Here is a 26885-nt window from a genome sequence, read left to right as displayed (position 1 = left end):
ATTCAGTCCATTCAAATTTATCGAGGTATATTGTCTTTGGTACATACAGAAAAATAAAATAGAATGCAAATTAAAAAAAATACAACAAAAAGCGTTTTTACTCTGTATTTGGAGTAAGCCCGCTTCCCCCCTCCTCTCCTAATTAAACCACCCGTCTCTGGCCTCGGTGGCCCGGCTCTGATGCGGCCGAAGAACCCCTTTCGCCTCCGATCGCTCAATGACCAGCCGGCCAAAATCCACCCTCCACCCTCCCATCGCACCCTAACCACTGCGCCTGTAAGAGCCGAGGTGGCGCAGTGGTTAGGGTGCAGTACTGCAGGCCACTTCAGCTGTTATCTGCAGTTCAGCGGTTCTAATCTCACCGGCTCAAGGTTGACTCAGCCTTCCATCCTTCCGAGGTGGGTGAAATGAGGACCCAGACTGTGGGGGCGACATGCTGACTCTGTAAACCGCTTAGAGAGGGCTGAAAGCCCTATGAAGCAGTATATAAGTCTAACTGCTATTGCTATTAAACAGTGGCCAACAGGGCTGCTGTCCAGAATTGCAATGGAGAAGGATCTAGTTATTGAATTCAATCATAGGTCTGAGGTCTGCCCTCAGGAGGGGCAATGAATCTCTAGAGCAGGGGCGTCAAACTCGGTTTCATTGAGGGCTGCATCAGGAGCGATATGCTGACTCTGTAAACCGCTTAGAGAGGGCTGAAAGCCCTAGGAAGCGGTATAGAAGTCTAACTGCTATTGCTATTACTATTCCATCCTTCCGAGGTGGGTGAAATGAGGACCCAGACTGTGGGGGCGATATGCTGACTCTGTAAACCGCTTAGAGAGGGCTGAAAGCCCTATGAAGCGGTATATAAGTCTAACTGCTATTGCTATTGCCTTGAAAACGTTTCCGGCTCCAGATTCCCCCCCCCCTTCGTGCGCGCGCACGGGAACCCTCCGCCTCCCGCGGAAGCCCCGTCCAATCAGGAGCCCGCTGGGCGGGGCTCCTGGCTGTACACAGCCACCACGTGCGGCATGGGGTGGGGACTGGCAGCCGCCGAGCATCCGAGGAGGCAGAGTCAGCAGCTGTGTAGCAGCGGCGTCGGGAAACCTTGGCTCGAGGTTCTTCGCGCAAGGAGTGGGCGGCCGCCGGGAAGATCTGGGCGATCATTTGCCCCATCGCCCATTCTTTCTTCCTCTGCTCTCTTTCTCCGGGGGGATCTTAACAAAAAATAAAAACGTCGTTGCAAAGTTAGATGCCCCGATAGAAGTTAGCCCTTGGCAATCGAGCCAGGTTGCAAGCCAGCCAGCCAGCTACCTTGATGGAGGGGCCCGTCCTCTCGCTGTCTTTCCCCGTTGCAGATGGAGGCGGCGGATTACTTTGTCGCTCCTGCTGGTGCTGCTGCTGAGACTGCAGCAACGGCGGTTCTCTCTCTCTTTTTTTCTTCTTCCCCTGGTGACGGAAGCAAAAGAAACGGACTGAATCGGGGCTGGGGGTGGTGGGTGGAGTAACCGTGGAGATTCAGAGGAAACCGCCGCGCTGGTTGGATCAAACGGCATCACCGACCGGAGCAAAACACCCTCGGGGGCTGCACAAGGTTGGTTGGTTTGCCTGCCCTGGGGGGGGATCATCTTGCGGAGATTGCTGCTTGCTCGCTCGCCTTCTTCCGAAAAAAACCGGCCCTTGCTGCGGGATCTGAAAGAAACGGCTGAAGTTGCGGGCAGGCGGGTTTCTGATCTGCGGTTGCCACCATCCAACGCGACGAAACGGACTGCAGGGCGTTGTGGAGGGGGGAGAGAAAAGCGAGACCAAAACCGGGTAAGAGAAACGGCTTGCAATCGTTTCAGAGAGCGGGATTACCTAACCTTTAGATGCGCTATAAACTTTTATCCCAGTTATGCCCCTCTTTGGGTGGGGGGAAAAAAACCCAGTTCCCTTGTAAGTGTAGGGATGGTTTCTGGGCACGCGCAAGAGAGCCTTCTCCCTCCCCACTGATCGTGAGCCGTCTTGCGTGGTGGAGTTTCATCTCCCAGGCAAACGGTTCGTTTGTAGCACGTGCGGCGTGCCAGGCAGTCTTCCCCACGAAACAAGCATCCAAGGGCGGCAGAGCAAAGGAGGTGGAGAGAAAAAGTCGTTTTAAAACCTATCCTGAACGGGGGTGCTCGTTGTCCTGAGGATATCTATGAATTGCATTAGCTGACATCAGCCTTATAAATTAGGCCAGTGTTTCTTTCTCAACCTTGGCAACTTGAAGATGTCTGGACTTCAAGTCCCAGAATTCCCCAGCCAGCGAATGCTGGCTGGGGAATTCTGGGACTTGAAGTCCAGACATCTTCCAAGTTGCCAAGGTTGAGAAACACTGAATTATCCCCTCATTGTTCCCAGAGATCTACTTGGGGCAGAGACTGATCCGGAATACGGGACCTTGATAAGCATTTATTAAGGGGAAAAACAGATTTCTTGATTGACCGTTTATACTGAGAGCAAAATTATTATTAGATCTAGCTACTGTCCATTCAGTACCATTATTACCACTGACCCCAAATGATAATAATGAATTATGACAGCTAGTCCTGCTATTATTTTAATTCTGGAGGCTTCTAGCATTTAGAAAGGAGTAACGTGGGGGGGGGGGGGAGAGATAAAAAAAAACCCTACTGTACCCTAATTCTCCTTGTAGTTAATATGAGGGGACAGCCTTCGAGAAAGTTTTCCAGTTTATTCTCCACGGAGGCTGGCAGAGGAGAAATTCTCCACTTTTGTCATCTTTAATGGCTTCTCAGCTCTAAGGCACATGAAAAAAATAGAGCCATAGAAACCCAAGCTTGTGTTTCATTTTGCTATGGGATGACTGCATGGCCTATGGGGAGCTGCACAGTTTCGAGTTCTGTGAGCTTGACAACATAACCCACTTCATAAGGCAATAAAACACTTGACACATTAAAAGCTCTACCCAAGTGATAAATGGTCATTGCTTTCAAATTCTCCTGGGTCAATCCAAGTTAACTTTCTAAAACAGAGAGCACCCCGTTTGAAAATAGATTCTGAATTCTGCTTCCTAAACCTTCAAGAACTAGGAGTAAACTCTGCTTGATTAGCCTATTCTACGAGTCCTCCGGGATTGGGCAGCCTATAAATCATAGAAATAAATAAATAAAATAAAATAAAATAAATATTCCTTTTCATGGCATAAAGATAACAAAATAAGCACCTATGTTGTATAGCATTGACTCCTGGAATGTAGCAAGCCATGGCCTACTTAACCATGAATTATTAAATCACACTTAAATCAAAACCAAAGCAGACACAAAGTAATATAATAGCATGATCTCAGCCTATATTTCTGTTTTGTTCCACTGGCTAAGGCAAAAAATAGAGTTGAATCAAAGAGTTGAAGGGAGCTCTAATCATTAATCAGCCTACCTACCTTCCTCTCTCATTCCTTTCATGCTCCCAGATCTTGGCCTTAGTGGATTGTCCAAACATCATTTTGTTTTACTAAATCAAGACTTGTCATAGATTAAATAGATTCAGTGTGTGGTGGAAGCGTTACCCACTGCTTTTAGATGTAAATGGGGATTTCAGCCTACGTATAGCTTGTTCAGCTTAGTCAGATCTGGAAATCTTTAGCAAAAAAGCCTGACACTTAAAGCTTGTCAGTTTTTATGTTATTAAAAAAAAACTTTTCTCCTGAAAGCATAGGGATAAAACAGGTTGCTGATTGGCTGGCGACCCAATATTATGACTTAAGGATTATGAAATCTGTAATTAAATCTTCTTAAGTGCTCCTGCTTGTTCATAGATTTGTAACTGGATATAGAGGATTGCTTATAAAATAATACCAACAGTGAAATTGTTTTCAGGGATATATCACATGAATAAGCACGTGACCCGTCAAATCCGCGGTCCACAAAAGCGCGATCGACGAAAGCGCGCATTTGACGTCATCACAGCGCGACGAAAAAAATTAAAAATTGAAATAAAAATAAAATTAAAGCAAGCCGATTCACATAAAGGTAAGGGTTAGGGTTAGGTTAAGGGTTAGGGTTAGGTTTAGAGCGTTAGGGTTACGTTCAGCGTTAGGTTAAGGGTTAGCGTTAGGTTTAGCGTTAGGTTAACGGTTAGGTTTAGGGTTAGATTTAGGGTTAGGTTAAGGGTTAGGTTTAGGGTTAGGTTTAGGGTTAGGTTTGGGGGGGTTAGGGTAAGGTTCTCGCTTTATTTTTACATTTTTCGATCACAGTGCGATGTTTTCGTCACGCTGTGATGACGTCAAATGCGCGCTTTTGTCGACCGCGATTTTGTTGTCCGCGGTTTTGTGGTGGAACCGAATAAGCAAAGCCCTGCTTCCTCTTTACAAAGTTGGGAGGTTGGCCCATTTCCTGGGATGTGTTACATGTCAGTTCTTGGCATTAATCTGCACATATTCAAGCTCCTCAAAACTTTGTACAAGGCTGTAACCTCTACTTAGAGCACAAAGCCATGATACAAGGGGTCTTAATACTGGTTTACCAGCAGCCGTCACAGTAGAACAAGTCTTGGCCTCTCCTGCCTCCCCAGGGGTACAGCTTTTAGGAAAACAAGGGGCCTTTCAGCTTGAGGAGGGGAGAGATGACAATAGGAGTTATTTCAATGTTCTACTTTGCTGGCAGGATTACTCCTAACCCCAGTACTGAATATACTGAGTTTCCAGTGGATGTTCTTGGAAAAGTGGCATAGAGTTGTGAGAAGTTGCATTTTACCGGTATTCTGGCTGTGGTCACAAACATCCTTAATCAGTGCAAGGAAAGTATGAGATACCTTCTGATTAGTCCTAAGCTTGCTCATTTTTAGAAAACGTGCTGTGCAGATCCTGTCCCATCCCACCTCCACCCACCCCCGCAATTTGTTCATGGATCAGTGAGTTGTGGGAACTCCATAAATACCGTAAGTTTAATCTTCTGGGGCAGCCCTCGGAGACAAGTCAGATTCTGCTCCCTATAACTCAATTATATATCCCTCTCATTTTAAGATAGGGAAAAATTGTTCCCAGCTTTTATTTGATATTCCAGAGGTTACACTTGGGACCTTTTGAATGCAACACAGATGTTCTGTTGCTGAGCTACGGGCATTCAACAAACTCCCCTTTTTCCTGCTTCCCTCGCTGTAGCCTCAGTCGCCACCACGTTCCTTGTGGATCAAAGACGTTTCTGACTGGCAGGTTGAGGCTGGCCACCTCTTCCCCTGTGAATGAAGTGGCCTTGGAGGGGGCTGCTGTGGGGGGGGGGGGGCTCTCTTCCTGCTGCCCTCCAGTTCTTGGGAATTGCAGCTGTCTTCCCTTCGGTTGCCAGGAAGTCTCTCGTCAGTATCTGGCCAGGATGGAGGGGGGGACAGCAAGGTGCCAGGAAGGGAACACGCATTTCCCGTATTTCCCTTCCCCAGCTGCTTGCTCTCTTGTTCCCCACTCCCCCTCTGTCCCTTGGCTTCTCCGCTGCAGGTTTGTGCAGGGATGGCTTTCGAAGCCATCCAAGCAACACTCTGTCCTCTGGAGTCCTGAGGCATCCCTCACTGCTCGCTTGCTGTGTGTCCCTGCCTGCGGTGGTCCTTCTTCGTTTTTCATTCCCCCTCTTCCCTCGCCGGCTTATGTGGATGCCTTCTTACCACAGAGCCACTTGGCCTCTGCACATCCTCTCCAGGGGAGTTGGATAGATTGGATTTGGAAACACCAAAGGAGGAACTTCTCCAGGCTGGCCATAAATGTGGTAGCTCTGCTCAGCTGTGGCAGTAACTCAAACGAGCAGCAGCAGAAGCAGCAGCACCACCACAAAGGTTATTTCAGATAAACAAGATAAACACTCTGGATTTACGGAGATGAAGTTTCATCCGGTAGCCTTCATAGCGGCCGATCTTTGCTAAGCCACGCTAATCAGGGATATTGAGAGCAAAGCAGAGCAGCATCTGAATACCGCTAATTGTTTGGGGCTATTCCTTCATCAGACCTTTTCTTTTCCAGAGCTTCTCCGGGAAGTCCCAGCCTTGTTTGATGCCCACATCTTTCTTTGGAAAGGCTGCAGCTCCTTCTTTACCCTGTCAAAACGAAAGATGACTTCTGCTCACAATGTCGTGGTCTGGGATGCCCCTTTCTTGTTTTTCTAGCAAAAACTGGATGGAGGACAAGGCCGTCAACACTGGCAACACAATGTAGACATTTCTCTGGAGCAAGAACTTGGGATCTTCCAGTCCCCTGATTTGGAGCATTCTTCGGGCTTCTGGCAGAACCATCCCCTACGTGTGTGCATTCCCTCTCTCTCTCAGTCTCTCTCTTTGTCTCTCTGTTCCTCCCTCCCTCCCTCCCTCCCTCTCTCTCTCTCTCTCTCTCTCACACACACACACATACACACACACACTCTCCCTTTTCAAGCACTGGAAGGGAGGGAAGCAAGTTAAGTGGCAAGTACAACTCTCCTCTTGATGCATTTTCTTGAGTGGGAAAATTCAGACGCTCTCCAGAAATTCTGCCAAGGTTGACCCGAAGGCTTTGGGCCAAGACAGTTCTGGCCACCTAAACTGTGGCGTGCAGCCTTATGGAGGACCTGGGCAAGTCAACTCTGTGGCTGCAGGCCGAGTTGGCCTCCCCTTCTCCATGCTTGCACATCCTTGATTGCCGCAGCCGGGACCTGTACGATTCGTCCCACGTGGAGCGGGCCCTGAGCGTGGCCCTCCCAGGACTACTTCTGCGCCGCCTTCGGAAGGGGAGCCTGGCGGTCCGGTCCTTGCTGCCTGGGCCCCCTCAGGGGCTCTGTGAGAACATGGTTCTGCTGTACGACGAGGGGACAATCCAGCTCTCTCGGCCGGATAACCAGGAAGAAGAAGAAGAATCAGTGCTGCTCACGCTTTTGCAGAAGCTCCGAGAGGAGGGCTGCCTGGCCTACTACCTTCAGGGTAGGTGTGCAGAAAAAAGCTATCTGTGTGGGAGAAAGAAATAACTGATCAATGCTAGTTTCTAGATTGATTCTTGACTGGTGCAGGAGAGTAAAAATGGAGCTGGGCCAAAATTGTGATTGCTGGAATTCTCCCTTCTGAGGTGTAAAAATCCACCAATAAACTGGGGGGCTGGGAAATACAGCCGGTTTTCCTTTATCCTACTTATTTGTTGTTCTTTGCTGCCCTACCAGTGTGTACTTACTTCCTCGACTTTCAACCGTTCAAATGGGGGAGAGTCGATTGTGCCACGAAGGAAGCAGGTGACAAATCCATTAGTTTGAATTAATGCCAACTTAATTTATTATACTTATTAATAAAAAAACATTGATATAGCCACCTGTCTTATAACCAACTCTGGGCTGCTCCCAGTTAAGAGTTAAGTTGTGCTGGTGGCGCAATAGTGGAAGAAGGAAGACTTGCCTACTATTCAAGAATGGGCATTGAAAGTTACAAACCTAGCAGAGATGGCTAAAATATCAGCATATCTCAAGGACCACTCAAACGAGAGATATAAACTGGAGTGTAGAAGATGGATTGACTATACTCAAAATAAATATGGGACTAAGAAATTCCAGATAGATTATGACTGAAGAAACAAGGAATGATGTAATTCGTTTAGAGCTAGCCTAGCAAGGAGGAGTTGAAGCTCAAATGAAAGATGATATTAACTTTTTTAAAAGTTTATTTTAGAATGTTTTTGTTAAAGATTTATACCCTGTATTGGTTCTGGGAAGTCGGGGGGGGGGGGTTGGGGGGGGAGGGTGATGGGAGGGAAGTAAATGTTTGTAAAAAAAATTTTTCGAAATTTTCATTAAAAAAAGTTAAGAGCACAAAAACCATATTATAAAACTTAAATGCATTAAAACCAACAAAAACCTGGCACCGAGTGAGACTTCTGATGTGTACTCACTTCATTTTTTCCCCAGCATCTGGAGGTAAAACCTGGTCTTCCAAGTTTTACCATGTTTACCAAGGTCAGCAACGAATACATTTTGCAAATAAATAAAATAAATATGTGGGCAGAAGCTTATCAAACTTCAGGGGACCAATTATTCGATAGGGCAAAGGTGGCCACAAAATGGCCCACTTCCTAACTCCCATCAGATGGCAATATTTAGCGGAAGGGACTAGAAACATGCCCACCTTTGCTGACTTGAATTACATCTCGCTTTTTTGGCACAGTTAGAACCATCTATTTAGCATCCCATGTAATGGTGACCAGCCAGTAACATCTGGGAATTCATGACTAAGATCAAGAGCACGGTGCCATTCTCACATTTATGCACAGGTATGTTGCTGGGACACGGTGGCTCAGCGGCTAAGACGCTGAGCTTGTCGATCAGAAAGGTCAGCAGTACGGCGGTTCGAATCCCTGGTGCTGCGTAATGGAGTGAGCTCCCGTTACTTGTCCCAGCTTCTGCCAACCCAGCAGTTCAAAAGCATGTAAAGATGCAAGTAGAAAAATAGGAGCCACCTTTGGTGGGAAGGTAACAGCGTTCCGTGTGCCTTCAGCATTTAGTCATGCCGGCCACATGACCATGGAGACGTCTTCGGACAGTGCTGGCTCCTTGGCTTTGAAACGGAGATGAGCACTGCCCCCTAGAGTTGGGAACAACTAACTCATATGTGCGAGGGAAACCTTTGCCATTGCCTTTTATATTGCTGGAAGTGATACATAGTCATTAGGATTAGTAGCCCCTGATGGAGCTAATGCCTATTATAATATTCTTTATTCTAATATTCTAGTCTATTCTTCAATTGCCTTTCAAAGTAGTAGGGCTGGTGGCTTTCTTGCCGTAAGAAATTTCCGGTAATAATTAAATTCTGAATGAAGGTCTCGCTAGGTTGGCAGAAGCTAGGACAAGTAACGGGAGCTCACCCCATTACGCAGCACTAGGGATTCGAACCGCCGTACTGCTGACCTTTCTGATCGACAAGCTCATCGTATTTCTTCTGAATGTTTCACTGTCCATCGAAGGTGGAAATAACTTTTCTGTACTCATTTCTACAAGGAATTATTTCCCAGTGCTCCATTACTTTCCCTTTGTTTACTTTTTTTTAAACCAGAAAATGCTAGCCGTTGTCACTTTTTTAAACTCAACAACATCTTTTTAATGATACGATAACCAGATTCATGCACTGAGTTCCAAGCATACTCTCATAATTTGCTTACAAAGACAATACAAGTAGTCCTTGATTTGCAACCATCTGTTTAGTGACCGTTGCAAGTTGCAACCGCACTGAAAAGAAGTGGCTTTACGACCATTTTTCACGTTACCATTTCGGCACCCATGGTCATGTGATCAAAATTTGAGTGCTTGGCAACTGGCATGTACTTATGACAGATGCACTGTCCCAGGGATCACCATTTCTAACTTTCCCAGCCAGATTCCGACAAGCCAAATCAATGGGAGAAGCCAGATTTGCTTAACAACCATATGATTCACTTAACAACTGCAGTGGTTTGCTGAACAACTGTGACAAAATGAGGCAAAACTCAATTAACAACTTAGCTACAAAAATGCTGGGCTCAATTGTGGTCCTAAGTTGAGAATGATCCATATTGGCATTTTAGCTTGGCCACTTGTATAAATGCCCTGTATTCTGAAATTTGTATTTTTCACAAGAGTTTGATCTATAGATTATTATAACGATGGGTCATTAAAAAATAATAATTAATGACTTCCCCCAAATCCCTTTCCTAACCAGCTGCTACTAGATGAAACACTATCAAGTTATATGCACGTACAGATCCAAACTTATGACTATAACTGAGCCCAGAAATTATAGTTGTAAATCATACTGGTCGTTAAGCAAATCATGTAACTGTGCCCAATTTTGCAATCTTTATTTTCTTGTTTTTCTTTCTTTCTTTTTTTCTTTTCTAATGTTTAAAGGTTTTTATTTTCCATTTTTTCATTTTCATACACTCACATATATACTGTGCATAGCCGGCGCCATACAACATTAAACAATAATCGCAGCAATTCCTCTTGTCAACAATACCCCCCAAAAATACAAACCCAATATACCTCTTCCCCTCTCCATACACCTCTTTCTTCCACCCCCCTCCAACTTTCTATCTTCCCTCCATCATCCCCCTCTACCCTACTTCCCCTCCCCCTCTACCACTCCTCTCTCCCGATCCACTCCCTCCCTTCCTTCTCACCCTCCCTCCCATCCTCTCTCCCGTCCCTCTCTACCCGTATTTCTTCTATCCCACTTCTCCTCCCCTTAGTGTATTTCCACTATATGTCAGTGTGCTTAACTTATCCTATTTTTACAGAGAAATTATAGAAAAACAGTATACATGTGAAGTCACATTACATTGAAATCTAATCTAGTATATATCCCTCCCTCCTCCCACCAACCCCCCACCTCCCTCCCCCTCCCCCCCGACTTCCCAGAGCCCATACATGGTATAGATTTTTAACAAACACAGTCTAAAATATATTGAGAGAGAAAACATTTTTTAAAAAAGGGTTAATAACATCTCTGCATTGATCTTAGCTTCTTCTTGCTAAGCTAATTTTAAACAATTTAAATCATTCCTGATCTTAAGCATAGGCTATCTGGAATTTCTTAGTCCCGTATTTGTTTTATATATAGTCAATCCATTTTTTCCAGTCTCGTTTATATCTCTCATTTGAATGATCTTTAAGATATGCGCAATCTTTTTTTCATTAAGCGAACCTAGTGTCCGCAATGGGTGGTTTTTGTAGGCAATCGGAAGTGAACACCAGTTTCCGGAAAAAACTGTTGTAAATCATGGTCATGTGATCGCGGGTTTCCAAGTGCCCGAAAGATGATCACATGACCCCGTGGGGGAGCCCAACCACTGGAACTTGACAGGTTATAAGACAGACCCCCTTTTGAGTTATGATGGGCCTGTCATAACTTCAAACCGAGTCAAGGACAATCTCTGCGCCAGTTGCGACCCTACCTGAACCGGGAGGCTCTCACAACAGTCACTCGTGCCCTTGTGACCTCTAGGCTGGAATACTGCAACGTGCTCTACATGGGGCTGCCCTTGAAGAGCATCCGGCGACTTCAGCTAGTCCAGAATGCGGCCGCGCGAGTGATTGTGGGTGCACCTCGGTTCGCCCACATAACACCTATCCTCCGCGAGCTGCGCTGGCTACCTGTTGATCTCCGGGTGCGCTTCAAGGTGCTACTTACCACCCATAAAGCCCTTCATGGTAGTGGATCTGGGTACTTGAGAGACCGCCTCCTGCCAATTACCTCCTTGCGACCTATCAGATCTCACAGATTGGGCCTCCTCCGAGTTCCATCTGCCAGTCAGTGTCGACTGGCAACTACGCGGAGGAGAGCCTTTTCAGTAGTAGCTCCGACCCTTTGGAACGATCTCCCCGTGGAGATTCGTACCCTCACCACCCTCCAGACCTTCCGCACAGCCCTCAAGATCTGGCTATCCCGTCAGGCCTGGGGTTAAAGATTGTAATTCGTCCCCACCCGAATGATGAATGTTGTTTCTATTTTTAATTATGTACTGTTTTTATATGTCACTGTCTGTATTCCCTTCCACACAAGTTGTAAGCCGCCCTGAGTCCCCTCAGGGAAAAGGGCGGCCTATAAATAAATTTACAATTTACAATTTACAATTTATATATACATCATTTTCACGTCAAGCTAAATAATTTGGCTGTCTTCACAGTTGGCCCTATCACTGCTGGAAGGAGGAGATCACTAATAGAAAGTGATAAAAGACATTTCTCCCATCGGAATCCTTGTGCTTATATAGCAATAGCAATAATAGCAATAGCAGTTAGACTTATATACCGCTTCATGGGGCTTTCAGCCCTCTCTAAACGGTTTACAGAGTCAGCATATTGCCCCCAACAACAATCCGGGTCCTCATTTTACCCACCTTGGAAGGATGGAAGGCTCACCCTGAGCCGGTGAGATTTGAACAGCCGAACTGCAGAACTGCAGTCAGCTGAAGTAGCCTGCAGTGCTGCATTTAACCACTGCGCCACCTCGGCTCATCACATTGTATCTTTTCACATTGTAAGAACTAGTCATATTTCTACCCTAGGACTTCTAACTTTGTTTCAAAGGGCACTGAAAGGCGCAGTGGTTAGGGTGCAGTACTGCAGGCCACTTCAGCTGAGTGTTATCTGCAATTCAGCGGTTCTAATCTCACCGGCTCAAGGGTGACTCAGCCTTCCATCCTTCCGGGGTGGGTGAAATGAGGACCCAGACTGTGGGGGGGCGATATGCTGACTCTGTAAACCGCTTAGAGAGGGCTGAAAGCCCTATGAAGCGGTATATAAGTCTAACTGCTATTGCTATTAAACAGTGGCCAACAGGGCTGCTGTCCAGAATTGCAATGGAGAAGGATCTAGTTATTGAATTCAATCATAGGTCTGAGGTCTGCCCTCAGGAGGGGCAATGAATCTCTAGAGCAGGGGCGTCAAACTCGGTTTCATTGAGGGCTGCATCAGGGTTGTTTGACCTTGGAGGACCGGGGTGGGCATGGCCAGCTTGATGTGACGCGGGGCGGGGCGGGGTGCTGTGCTGGCAGAGTGCACTGCCAAAGAAAACAGGCTCCCAAGCTCCGTTTCCGGCTGCGACGTCCTCCCGCAACCCTCCTGTGACCCTCCTGAGCTCCATTTTTATTGTGGGTCGGTCCTTCCTTCCCTGTTTCCAGGGCAACCCCAAGGATCAGTTCTAAGCATCCCAGGGACCAGACCCGCCCGCCGGGCCTTAAGTTTGACACCCCTGCTCTAGAGCGTCAGGCAAGAATCTTCTCTGGCTTACTTTCTCGCCATTTTTCGCAAGGCCCACTTCCATTTTTTAACGGAGAATATTTGAATGCTGTATGTGATGCTTCCTACATTCGATCCTCTCTGAGTTTCCGAGTGTAGAAGCGGGAACCAAACTGAAAGAAATGAGAGTGGATCGATTCCTTTTTTTATCCAGTTTTGCAACTCTGATGACCTCCTCAAGTAGAGAAATACGGCAAATTAAGCCACTCCATTGAACGGAAAAACTCTCTCAAATCCATATCGTGTTCACATCCATGTAGGTTTCTTGGGGACAAAATGGAAATCGTTTGCTATTGCCCTATTATAGAATGTTTTTTGTTTTTTTAATTCTGGCCTTCTTAGCTTTTTTTCAAGTGACAATCAGTAAGGGATTGATAGAGAGGATCAGTCGCATAGCAACCATTCAAAGTTATGACGAGCCTCCAAAAGGGACTCGCAATCCAGTTTTGAAGTTTCAATGTTGCCCATCACTATGGTCACATGACCATGTTTTGGGGGCTTGGCAACTATTTATAGCCATTTGAAGTGCCCCAGAGTTACATGACTGCAATTTGCCACATTTATTTTGCTGGAAATCAGTATTTATTTATGTCTTCTGGCAAAAACTGGCCCATAACAAAAAGAAATAGGTTTGGTTAATGTCCGCGGTATTTACTTTACAACCACAACATTTGCTTAACCTAGCAGATATAGCTAAAATATCAGCATATCTCAAGGATCACTCAAATGAGAGATATAAACTGGAGTGGAGAAGATGGATTGACTATATTCAAAATAAATATAGGACTAAGAAATTCCAGATAGCTTATGACTGAAGAAACAAGGAATGATATAATCTGTTTAGAGTTAGCCTAGCAAAGAGGAGTTAAAGCTCAAATGAAAGATGATACTAAATATCTTTAAGATTATTTTAGAACATCTTTGTTAAAGATTTATACCCTGTATTTGTTCTGGGAAGTTTGGGGGGGGGAGGTTGGGGGGGAAGGCAGGGGGAGGAGGTAAACATTTGCAAAAGTTTTTTTTTCTAAAAATTTTCAATAAAAAAAAACATTTGCTTAACGACAACTGGAACAAAGGTCGAAAAAATGGATCTGGTCCCTTGGTGATCCACTTTACGTCCATCACAATTCATGATCATAATTGCCAGGCTTAATTATGGTTGTATGTCAGGGACTACTGCAATGGCTGGCCTTTTTTGTTAAAAAAAATCCGGATGTTTGATGGGCTTAGCAGGGGAGAGCCCGTCACATGGGGCCTTATGTAGAAATTTCACCTACTGATTATTATTCATCGTTGTTTTGCTTTTTGAATTGCTTCTTTTTTTATAAGGTGCCACAATTTGCATTGTTCAGGGTTGGGCAGCAATATAAATTCTTTAAATAATTATCTTTCACCCTGGTGAAATGCATCTGCAGAAGTGGCAATATTCTGAAATTATTTCCCTCTGACCCAGGGTACGTTACGTCACGAGGTTTCTGCGAGCGATCGATTTGGCCAGCTAGGTGTTTTCTGCGTAAATGCTAGATTCGTGTTTTTATTCCTGCTTTTGTTTTTCTTCTCCAATCCCCCCCCTTCCTTGTTGCTATCTATATTTTGATAACCTTTTTAATTCAATAGTTCTTATTATGCATTTATATTTTTTCCAACGGCTTTGAGGTGCTAGAATTACAAAACAATGTAATAATCTAAAAAAAAGCAAAAAAGCTACAAAAACAGAATATATTCCAACATGAAAGTATGAGACAAAAATGTAGCAAGGAGTAGACCTTGGTTTACAGTCACTTGTTTAGTGACAATTCAAAGTTACAAAGTCACTGAAAAAAGTGGCTTATGACCATTTTTTACACTTACAACAGTTGCAGGCATTCCCCTGGTCACATGATCAAAAATCTGGCTGTATCGTATTTATGACCGTTGCAGTGTCCTGGGTCATGTTTTGCAACCTTCTGACAAGCAAAGTCCATGGGGAAGCCAGATTCATTTAACAACCGTGTTACTAACTAAACAATTGCAGTGATTCTCTGAGAGAGAATTTCTACAAGATGTTTTATAGATGGCATTTAGACCCTAAAAAATTAGCTTGTGTGTATCTGAACTTACAACCTAAATGCTGGAGAAGTGATTGTGTTGATGCTACGTATTATCATATATGGTGGACTTGTAAAAAGGTCAAAGCATTTTGGATAAAAATACGGTGGATTATGCAACATATCCTTAAAAAGAGGATAAAGTTTACTCCTCGGTTATTCTTGTTAGGTATAATCACAGACTGTACAGTTATAGAGACTAATTTGAGTCTGAACTTAACAACGGCAGCAAGGCTGCTGGTGGCGCAGTACTGGAAGAAGGAAGAATTGCCTACTATTCAAGAATGGACGTTAAAAGTAACAAATTTAGCAGAGATGGCTGAAATATCAGCATACTTTAAGGATTATTCAGATGTGAAATACAAGCTGGAATGGAGAAGATGGATTGATTGCATTCAAAATAAATATGGGACTAAGAAACTTCAGATAGCTTATGAATGAATGAGCAAGGAATGTTACAACTAATCTAAAGTTAGTTTTACAAAAGGGGAATTAAAGTACAGGTGAAGGATGATGCTAAAGTTAGTTAGTTTGTTTTAGTATATGGTTGTTAAGGGTTTATACCAGTGTTTCTCAACCTTGGCAACTTGAAGATGTCTGGACTTCAACTCCCAGAATTCCCCAGCCAGCATTCGCTGGCTGGGGAATTCTGGGAGTTGAAGTCCGGACATCTTCAAGTTGCCAAGGTTGAGAAACACTGGTTTATACCCTGTATTTGCTCTGGGAGGTTGGGGGGGGGGGCAGGAGGGGATGGGGGATCGGGGGGGGGGAGGGAGGGAAGGTGGAAGGTATATAATTGTAAAACTCATAAAAACTTTTAATTAAAAAAAACAATTGCAGTGATTCACGTAACAACTCTGACAAGGACGGACGTAAAATAGGGCAAAACTCATTTAACAGGTGTCTTATTTAGCAACAGGAATGTTGGCCTCAATTGTGGGGAAACTGAATGAGGATGTATGCAGCCTACCCCCCTTGGATGTGGATAAATCTTCCAAATGACTTGTGGGATGGGTAGAAAACAATTCGGCTAGCATTCCATCACTCAGGCTGGGGGGCCAAATTTTACACCCCTCAGACAGGGTTCGCAACTTGGGAGTCCTCCTGGACCCACAGCTGACCTTTGATCACCACCTGTCGGCTGTGACCAGGGGGGCATTCGCCCAGGTTCGCCTGGTGCGCCAGTTGCGACCCTACCTGAATCGGGAGGCACTCACAACAGTCACTCGCGCCCTCGTGACCTCTAGGCTGGAATACTGCAACGTGCTCTACATGGGGCTGCCCTTGAAGAGCATCCGGCGACTTCAGCTAGTCCAGAATGCGGCCGCGCGAGTGATTGTGGGTGCACCTCGGTTCACCCACATAACACCTATCCTCCGCGAGCTGCACTGGCTACCTGTTGATCTCCGTGTGCACTTCAAGGTGCTTCTTACCACCTACAAAGCCCTCCATGGTAGTGGATCTGGGTACTTGGGAGACCGCCTCCTGCCGATTACCTCCTCGAGACCGATTAGATCTCATAGATTAGGCCTCCTCCGAGTGCCATCTGCCAGCCAGTGCCGGCTGGCCACTACGCGGAGGAGAGCCTTTTCAGTGGTAGCTCCGACCCTCTGGAACGAGCTCCCCGTGGGGATCCGTACCCTCACCACCCTTCAGACCTTCCGCGCAGCCCTCAAGAACTGGCTATCCTGCCAGGCCTGGGGGTAGAGATTGATCTGCCCCTACCCGAATGTTGGATGAATGTTGTTTACTTTTTAATTATATGTAATGTTATATGTTATTGTCTGTATCCCCCTTCCTATGAGTTGTTAGCCTCCCTGAGTCCCCTCAGGGAAAAGGGCGGCCTATAAATAAACCAATTCAAATTCAAGGTTTGTCACATTTGGGGAGCTTCCGATGCCGTCCGATAACACTGATACTTTCCTTTCTTGCATCTGTCCTTCCTCCAGGAGGCTTCAATAAATTCCAGGCTGAATGGCCCCATCTCTGTGAAACCAACCTGGACACAGCCAGTACCAGCAGGTCTCCTGTTCCTCTGGCGGCTCCCATTGTGGGGCTGGGAGGCCTGAGCTTAAGTTCAGATGGCTCGGATGCCGAGTCGGAACCCCTAAGCAGCGGCATGGAGTCTGAAGGCACGAGCCCCCCCTCCTTTCCTGTGCAGATCCTGCCCAATCTCTACCTGGGGTGTGCCCGTGATTCTGCCAACATGGACACTCTGGCCAAACTGGGGATCCACTACATCCTCAATGTGACTCCGAACCTCCCAAACCTCTTTGAGAAGACGGGCGACTTCCACTACAAGCAAATCCCCATCTCAGATCACTGGAGCCAGAACCTTTCTCAGTTCTTCCCCGAAGCTATTGATTTCATTGGTGAGTGTCAGCAGGTTGAAGGGTAATATTACCACCATGATGATGATGATGATTTGATGGCTTGTGTGCTTACATCATTTTTAACTCCCTCCTTTGTGGGAGTGGCTTGCTGCCCATGTGACCGGATGGGAGTGGCTTGCCGCCCATGTGACCAGATATGAAGATATTTTGTATTTATTAGTTTTGTATGCCGCCCACTCTCGGAAGACTCCGGGCGGCTTACAATAAAAGTGTTCCGACACTTGTCAGAACCACCTTAAATTACCTCACACACAGCACCGGCATGCATAAGAATAGGATGTAAACTTGTTTTTTAAAAGGCATCTTTGGTTTGCGTTAAAACAACTTCCACACACACAATGTTCTGATTGCGCCACAAACGCAGTAGTCATCCTTACCTTTCACAGAGGCACTGAGTCTTATAAATATGAGCAGGATAGTGTAGAATAATCCTATCCAAGGACGAGTGGTGGGTTTCAAAAAATTTTGGAACCTCTTCTGTAGGTGTGGCCTGCTTTCCGGGTCCACTGGTGGAACCTCTTCTAACCAGTTCGGTAGATTTGACGAACCGGTTCTACCGAATAGGTGCGAACTGGTAGGAACCCACCTCTGCCTAGCTGCCACATAGATTTCCTCCAGGACGATCCATCCCTAATCTGGTCTTTCAGGTCCCTCAACGTTGCAGTCATTGCCACTATAAAATACAAGTAGTACATTGTGTAATTTGGGTACAGTGTGCTGTCCCCAGAGGTATGTAGCTAGTGTAGGAATTGAGAACTGTCTCCTTTAAGAAACTACCTCATGGGAAATGTAGGCAGAATACTCGCTGCACATACAGTGATATTCATACAGTTTTGACTGGAGATGTTTAACACTTTGACGCTTAGATAACTTAAATCGTTGAAAGGGGATATCATTGATTTTCGAATTGAATTTATATTACTCCCAATCTCAAGCACAAGCAGAGTCGCTTGCTTGCGACTCTGGATGGCATATTCAATTAAACAAATGAACAAGCCACCGTTAAATAGCAGTTAGACTTATATACCGCTTCATAGGGCTTTCAGCCCTCTCTAAGCGGTTTACAGAGTCAGCATATCGCCCCACAGTCTGGGTCCTCATTTCACCCACCTCGGAAGGATGGAAGGCTGAGTCAACTTGAGCCGGTGAGATTAGAACCACTGAACTGCAGATAACAGTCAGCTGAAGTGGCCTGCAGTACTGCACCCTAACCACTGCGCCACCTCGGCTCAAATGGACAGTTCAGATCAGTTTAAAAACTACGTCAATATTAGAAACATCAATATATAAATATTAATGTTGATAAGCATAAAAATGCTTAAAATGTACATCTAAAACTCAACGTTAGCACTAATAGATGCCAGGGGGCCAAGTGATGCCCCCAACGAAAGAAGACCCCAAGGCATGAGTTTCCTCAAAGTTCCATTTTATTAGAGATGTCGCTGCAAAATCATTTATAACATAATAAAGATTTCCATCTTAAGCCTAACACTTAATACTAAAGTCTCCATTATATCATTATAGTTATTTGTGCAGATTAAAAAACAAAAAAAAAAACTTTTTTAAAAAATTGGTGTCTAACTTCCCCATTCTTGTGCCCCTACTAGTTTTCAGTGTTTATAAGCATTTAGGCCCCCTTAGAAACCAACAATTCCCCCTGTCAAACACATTATGAGTACATTATGTCCTGTTCACACATAGATTACTCCACAGCTAAAAAGGTCATTTGCTGAAAATCAATTAACATGATTATTCCTCAGTAAAGGGGTTTGTCGGGAGGATCTTCTAAGTCCCAAATTACGGTGATCTACCGTAATTTCCTTACGCCTCTGGTCACCCTCAAACTACATGTGTTCCTGGAAATGGAAGACTAGCTGTGCTGGTCTCTCCAGAGGTCAGCCGTAAGGGAGAAACACCTTATAAATCAATCAATAAATAACAATTCTGCAAGATAGTCTGTTTAAGACTTTCTGTAGTCTTTTTTTTTAAATGAATTTTTATTTTAAGCACATAAACAGATTAATAAAATAAGAAGGTTAAGAATGGTGAAATCAATTCAGGACGATAGCAGGTATATAGATTGTAGAACGTAAGTAAGTAAGTAAGATCTTTTTGACGGTCAAAGACCAGCAATATACATTTGTCTTTACACTATATTAAAAATACTAACATTAAAATATAATTAAAAGTATTGACATTAAAAATGGATAATAATATTATGGTCCAAAGATTGTTAAAGGTATGTCCACATAATTGGTACAAGATGGTACTATACTGTAGCCATTTTTTTTCTTATGGACATTGCAGCCGCACAGAACTTTGCCACTGCATACGTGGTAACCGAGTTAGTGTCCTGGAGGAGGAAGCCTAGATAAACATTGTCTGCCCTCCCTGGCAATCTCTCTAATAAGGGGAGGATATGTGCAGACCTACAAGCTCTGTATAGCTCACAGTGTAATAGTACATGTGAATTATCTTCCACTTCTCCTTTACCACATATAGAAACCCGTTCTGCTGTAGGTGTTCTCTTATACCTGCCCTGGAGGAGTGCTGAAGGAAGAATGTTAAATCTGGCTCTGAAGAAAGCTATTCTTTGTTTTGGGGAGATCAGGTCATTTAGATATCTTGCCGATTCCCACACACCCTGTTTGATTCTGTCCCTACTGTGGAGAGGCAACCTATTTAATTCTTCCTAGAATGAAAGAGGGGGAAAAGGAAATGATATGAAACTATATGGGTTTGTGGAAATACCAACCCCAAGAAAACACAAATTGAGATTTGAAAGAGAGACCTATAACAATAGAAAAAGAAAGGGAGGGGAGAAGGAAGGAGAGGAGTCTTTATAATGATGATATCCAATAAATAGTATGGGGATTATTGAGGGTGCTTGCATTCTCTGCCTTAAATCGGAACCCAATGCCCTTCTGTAGTCAGGTGGTAAAGAAAATGAAATTTTCCCAAGCCAGGGTCCATTATAATGAGTTGCCAAAGTTTGTGCAAAGACCAAAATGAAAGAGATCTGGATACTTTGGCTTCCAATGCACGTTACTGGTCTGTCACACTCAGAAGTCTGCTATTGCATGTCAGCTATCGAAGGATCTATGCTATGGCTGGCCCCCATGCTGTGAGGAAGGCTCGGGGGGGGGGGGGGCTTAAAACATGCAACCATTCTTGAGAGCGCCCTAAAACCTGTCAGGTTTCCACATGGATCCTTTCATCATGCTATTCAGAACAGCTCTTTTTTCCCTCAAGTGGATGAGGTACAGTAAATAGGAGGACTCAAAGCCTGTGCGGAATTAACGTAGAGAGGGAAATAGAAAATGGTGTTTCATTCAGGGTGATTTGCTGGGAAATCTACTCAGAGCAAGGCATTTTCATATCCTCTGCTAATTTCCACTCGTATTGCCAAAAGACAAGTGTGGAGGTGCAAACTGTCTCAGGCTTTTGCGCAGGCCCAGAGGATTTTGCATATCCAAGAACAGAGAGAGGAGGGGTGAGGAATGGAGCCTAAGTAGTTAAAGGTCAGCTCTTTGCACTAATTAAACTTGCAGTATTAATACAGGTAGACCTCAACATATAGCAATAGCAATAGCAGTTAGACTTATATACCGCTTCATAGGGCTTTCAGCCCTCTCTAAGCGGTTTACAGAGTCAGCATATTGCCCCCAACAACAATCCGGGTCCTCATTTTACCCACCTCGGAAGGATGGAAGGCTGAGTCAACCCTGAGCCGGTGAGATTTGAACAGCCGAACTGCAGAACTGCAGTCAGCTGAAGTAGCCTGCAGTGCTGCATTTAACCACTGCGCCACCTCGGCTTGGAACCCAGTGACGTGCGGTGAGGTTTATGGCTGGTGAGGCAGTCCTCTGCCCCCGACACCCCACTGACTAAAGCATTGAGAGAGAGTTTGTTTGAGTGAAGAAACAAACACGCACACACATATACACACACTACTTAAATTACTTACAAATTACATTAATTTTGAATTCCTCCCCCTCCCTCCGACCCACATACCTTTTCCAGCTGTTTCACAATCACAGAGGATTTCAACTCTGCTCTTGCCTGCCATCATGAAAATGTAAAAATGTAAAAGGAAAAAGGCAAGAGCTGCTGAGGTCAGGCTGGATTAGCTGCTGCCAGAGTCCCCAATGGATGACTCTGCTTAACTGTTTAAAAAAGCCTCTAAAAATTGCCCTCTACAGGAGGAGGCGAGAGAACCACGTGCCTCATCTACATAAGGAATTTTTCGGCTTTTAACCCTTGCTTAACTCTGCTCGAGTGATCATAAAACGCCAGACTAGATGAGGCATGTCGTTCTCCCGCCTCCTCCTGTAGAGGGCACTTTTTTAGAGGCTTTTTTAAACAGTTAAGCACTAAGCAGAGTCATCCACTGTGACTCTGGCAGCAACTAGCTCAGCCTTTTTCCTTTTACATTTTTCTTCTTTTCATGATGACAGTGGTGAGGCTATGCCTCCCCTGACTGCTCGTCACTGATGGAACTTGCCCATTATGCTCGTATTTTGTAACAGACTTAAAATGTGACCAATCTGATTTTAAGATCTTTTTTGCAGCAGTCATTAAGCAAAAGCAAGGGCTGGTTTTCGATAAAACCATAATAAATCATGGTCACATCAACACAGGATGTTGCAAAATGACTATAAATGCAACCGTTATTGACATGGTCATATGACCATGGAGGGCACTCAACTGTCTGAACTTTGAATACAGATCATAAGTCCCCTTTTTGGGGTTGGTCATAAGGGTTCCACCACAAAACCGCGTCCGACTAAACCGCGTAGCTGACATCATCAACAGGGCGACAACAGCGCGGAGACAGAAGCACATTATAAACCGTAAACCTAAAATTAACACCTAAACCTAACCCCCCTAAACCTAATCCTAAACCTAACCCTAAACCTAACCCTTAACCTAACTCTAACCCTAAACCTAACCCTAAACCTAACCCTAACCCTTAACCTAACCCTAAAGCTAACCCTAACCCTTACCTTAAGTTGAATCGGCTTGCTTTCAAAGCGCTATTTAAAGCGCCCTTCTTTCTCCGCGCTGGCTGTTGTTGCCCTGTTGATGACATCAGCGATGCGGTTTAATTGGGTGCGGCTTAGTCGAGTGTGGTTTTGACGGGTCACGGGTCATAAGCCAAGGACTACCTATAATGACATTTGTCACTCTGACTGGTTTGTCTAAGCCAGAAACATGCATTTCTTCCCACCCATTCCTTTCTTTCTGCCATTGGCTTGCAATTTGCTTTAGCCTCAGTACTAAAAGAATCAAGGTTTTTTTTTTTCTTCCCTTGCTATCAGCTGTTTCATCTTTCCCAGATCTTGTGTCATCTTGATAATATGCTGATATGGCCTGCAATGCTATGTAGAATATGACACCGGTATTAATATTTAGATCACGAATAAACGAAGTGAATTATTGTTAAAAGTTTTTTTTTTCCTCAGTTAGAAAGGTATTTCTGGTTGGTTAACAAAATGTCATGGCACGACAAAACCGCGCTCGACTAAGCCGCGCCCGATTAAACCGCGTCGCTGACGTCATCAACAGGGCGACAACAGCGAGCGCGGAGAAAGAAGGGCGCTTTAAATAGCGCTTTGAAAGCAAGCCGATTCAACTTAAGGTAAGGGTTAGCTTTAGGGTTAGCTTTAGGGTTAGGTTAAGGGTTAGGGTTAGGTTTAGGGTTAGGTTAAGGGTTAGGATTAGGTTTAGGTTTAGGGTTAGGTTAAGGGTTAGGTTTAGGATTAGGTTTAGGGGGGTTAGGTTTAGGTTTAGGGGTTAATTTTAGGTTTAGCGTTTACAGCGTGCTTCTGTCTCCGCGCTGTTGTCGTGCTGTTGATGACGTCAGCTACGCGGTTTAGTCGAGCGCGGTTTAGTCGAACGCGGTTTTGTGGTGGAACCACAAAACGTAACATGCATCTACAAAATCTAGGGACTACTGGGCAATATCGTAGCAAAGCAATTTCAAATCGCGCTCTCATTTCAAACCAGTTTTTGCAATATGGATATGATTAGGTTGATTATGAAATTGAAGTCCCCCCCACCCCTTTTGCTTTAACTGTGAAAAATAGGCTTTGGCATCTTCTTATACACCAGGCACAAAGATGGGAAAAATGCAGAGTCATACGGAAAGCTGTTTCTCTTGGATCAGAAATGAGTCACAGAAATCATGACGCGCCGTTTCATTTTTTTTTCCCCAGCTCAGTGTTAACAAATCCCACTTGCTTAGAAGTGGCGGCCCTTGTGTACGATTGCATTGACTTGACCATCTGTCCCTTATCTCTTCGTCAGATGAGGCCCTCTCTCGGAACTGCGGCATTCTGGTGCACTGCCTGGCAGGCATCAGTCGCTCGGTCACCGTCACTGTAGCCTACCTCATGCAGAAGCTCAACCTGTCTCTCAACGATGCCTACGACCTGGTGAAGCGGAAGAAGTCCAACATCTCACCTAACTTCAATTTCATGGGGCAGCTGCTGGATTTTGAGAAGTCCCTCGGGCTTAGCCAGGGCAGTCGGCGGCCAGCCTCAGACCAGACCTGCTTCTTCACCTCACCAACCAATGACAGTGTCTTTGAGCTGGATCCTACGTAGGAGACACAAGGGTGCTACGTTTTTTGTCATTGTCCACCAACACCTCCTTGTTCTTGGTTCTACCTGCCTGCCCCGGTGGCAGAGTCTTCTGGGGCCAACTGGATACCTCACGCTAGAGAGGGAGGTGCCTCTTTCAGGAACAACTGCTACTTCCAGCAAAGGTTCTTTTGGGTATTCTGAAATATCAACAGCAATGGTGTCCTTACTAATCTCATAGCGAGACTTGACGTGGCAACACCAATAACCAAAGACTCTTCTCCTCCTCCCTTTCTCCCAAGAGCTCCGTACAGACCAAGAAACCCAACACTTTTCGGGGGAGCGGGGTGTATTTCTGGAATGTTGGGCCTGTGCATTGCAGCATCTCGAACTTGATCCCGATCATCCTCTTTTAAAATTTAACTATTTGAAAAGGAACATGTCAGGGCTGGAACCTGCCGGTTATTAATGATGTTGATCACCCATTGAAGGTTTTATGGTTTCCTTGGGTTTCTCCTTCTCCAGCCATTATGAAGAAATTAGGCAGAGACTTGCAGCTCTCCCATAAAAATCTTCTGCGGGCAGGACCTTTGGTGAGATGGTAGCGCATTCACCAGCGGCTTTGTTAAGTTCCCACTCCCAATACCTCCAGAGATCAAGGCCAAATGATGACCTCTTAACTGATGAAGGCTGCTCTAGAATCATGTCTTTCAATTTGAGAAGTGAGATGCAGGAACCGTGTAATTCCAACGTGGTTATCCTGGAATGACTAAAAAATATCTTATAGAAATTTCAACGCAGAGGCCTGCGTTTGAGAAATGAAACCACAGACTTTCCCAGATCCCTCTTGTTAAGACTAGGATGAATCATAGAATTGAGGAATCAGTGTAGCAGCTTATATAAACATAACATCTGAAGATACCTTAAAAGAACCCTGAGTAGGCCCTGTGGTACAGGAACTGCAGAAATGGGTTTGAGAATCTGAAATTTTTAAGTTTTTTGAGGCTAGGTGTTTATGTCACCAGAACAGACTACAAATGTTCCCGTGTGGGACTCTTTAAAATCTCCAGAGCTGTGTTCCAGAATTGGAGCAGGTTCAAAACATTTGTACGATAACCTTAACTCTCCCATTATTCCCAAAGCTGCAGATGCTCTCATCATCCCCCAAAGCACCTCATTCAATCCTCTGTGGTTCGTTCAGGATTTAGGCAGAGGGAAATAAAAAATGGTGGGGAGTGGGGGGGGGAGAAGCTTTGGAGCAGAATCACAGTGGGAAGACATACGTATTAGAAGCAAAAATATTGGTGTTACACAACCCGGTCTTTGGTTGCGGGAGAAAATAGAGCAGCTCTGCGTTTTGTATCTGTATTTGTACAAATGGTGAGTATGTACGTATGTGTGCCTTAATACTTGCATGAAAGCAAAGAGACCTGAGAATGTGTGTACTAGGCATTTTTTGCATAGTATCTGCCTGAAAGGGTTAATTTGTGCCCACGTTTTATTCACCCAATTTCAGTCAGGACCTTTTCAGTGTTGGAGCTCAATTCCAGGATCCTTTGAGTTCAGATAAAACCTCTGAGCATTGAAGGGAGAGGTAATGTGTTACAGAGAGACAGTGTTTCTTACTTAACAGAGTTTATTAGGAAGAAAACTGCAGACTTGGCAATTTCAAAAACGTCAATAATTATCTAAAATCATTAACCACTATGTGTACATGATCTGGTCCTTGTGGGCATGCTGGAAAGATGTTCCAAGGTGTTCTAGGGATCTGCATTTAAGGCTTTCATTTTAGCCAGGAGTCCAGGAGAACATTTCTCTGCAAAATTAATCTTCCCGAGAGTCTGTTTTCTCAATGTTTTGCTTCCTTTTTTCAGGATTTTTCCGGCCTTCGGGCCTATGGAGATACGTGCTTAGGGGCAATGCTTGCTTGAAATCATTTGAAATTGCCGTTAAGCGAGTTTTGAAAACGTGGGGCTTCAGTAACCCTGCAATGCCTTACGGGTTTTACCCTTGGGTGAAAATAAATTAGAATACATTGAGAATAAATTATGCAAAGCAGTCAAACTGGCCAACTCTTATGCAAAATGACTCTTATGCAAATTTGACCAACTAGCACAAAAATAAGGTTGTTATTGCAGTATTCAGGTTTGCTCACAATTTGTGTTGCCTGAACACCAAACTTTTACGTTACTGTCCACGCAGGTTACACATAGTTCTGGCTCCCTGCATGCTCCAAAGAGTCTACTTGAGTCTCTGTCTTGGATCTCTGTTTTCAAGTGAATGTAAATGACTGGAGATGGAAGGGGAGTGGACAGGAACTGCCATTGCCATGGAAAACAACAACAACAACAACAACAACAGTTATTTTTAATAAAGCGGGACTTTAAACAACACAAACAAGTGTGGATTTATTGGGAGACTTCCAAGGGGATGCGGTAAAGCCGTTTTGCTTTTAATTACAGGTCCTGGTGTCATATTAGAAACCTTAATTCTATTTGTGTGCAGGCACTGCGCGAGGGGGTGGGGGGGGAAACAGCCACTTTCTGCCAGCTCCCTGAATCGGAGGGGGATTCCAGAGGAAGTTTTACTGGGCAGTCAACCCTGCCTTACAAAAGAAATTGTAGGCGCCCGGAAGCTCCCTCTGCTATTTTTACTTTTCGTTTGGCCTTTAACAACAACAAAATGGTATAACCCACTAATGGTATAAAAACAGAACGGAATTTGGGTATACCTAGTGAAAAGAAGGGCTAGGAGGAGTGACACAATGACAGTGTTTCAATATCTATGGGGTTGCCACGAAAAAGAGGGGCGAGCAACCTATTCTCCAAAGCACCTGAAGGCAGGTCAAGAAGCAATGAATGGAAATGAATTAAGAATCATCTTGTGTGTTCCATGGTTCCACCACAAAACCGCGTTCGACTAAAGGGCGCTCGACAAAACCGCATAGCTGACGTCATCACAGGGCGACAACAGCGCGGAGACAGAAGCACACTGCAAATGCTAAACCTAAAATTAACACCTAAACCTAACCCCCCAAAACCTAATCCTAATCCTAAACCTAACCCTTAACCTAACCCTAAATCTAATCCT

The 26885-nt window shown here is 44.8% G+C and overlaps 1 protein-coding gene across 1 annotated transcript; it reads left to right on the top strand.

Annotated features, from left to right (window-relative positions):
• Positions 1-6341: 6341 nt before the first annotated feature.
• Positions 6342-26032, top strand: DUSP9 (dual specificity phosphatase 9). Its single transcript, XM_014066986.2, has 3 exons — positions 6342-6900; positions 16768-17190; positions 23521-26032. The coding sequence occupies exons 1-3, from the start codon at positions 6543-6545 to the stop codon at positions 23817-23819; spliced, it is 1080 nt and encodes a 359-aa protein (XP_013922461.2). The 5' UTR covers positions 6342-6542; the 3' UTR covers positions 23820-26032.
• Positions 26033-26885: the final 853 nt, after the last annotated feature.

This window comes from Thamnophis sirtalis, unplaced genomic scaffold (assembly GCF_051295495.1).
Source record: "Thamnophis sirtalis isolate CommonGarterSnake01/CBP01778 unplaced genomic scaffold, rThaSir2_p1.2 scaffold_3, whole genome shotgun sequence".
In the NCBI taxonomy this organism is placed as follows: domain Eukaryota; kingdom Metazoa; phylum Chordata; class Lepidosauria; order Squamata; family Natricidae; genus Thamnophis; species Thamnophis sirtalis.
The sequence above is the reverse complement of the archived record's forward strand: the minus strand, read 5'-3'. Positions and strand labels throughout refer to the sequence as shown.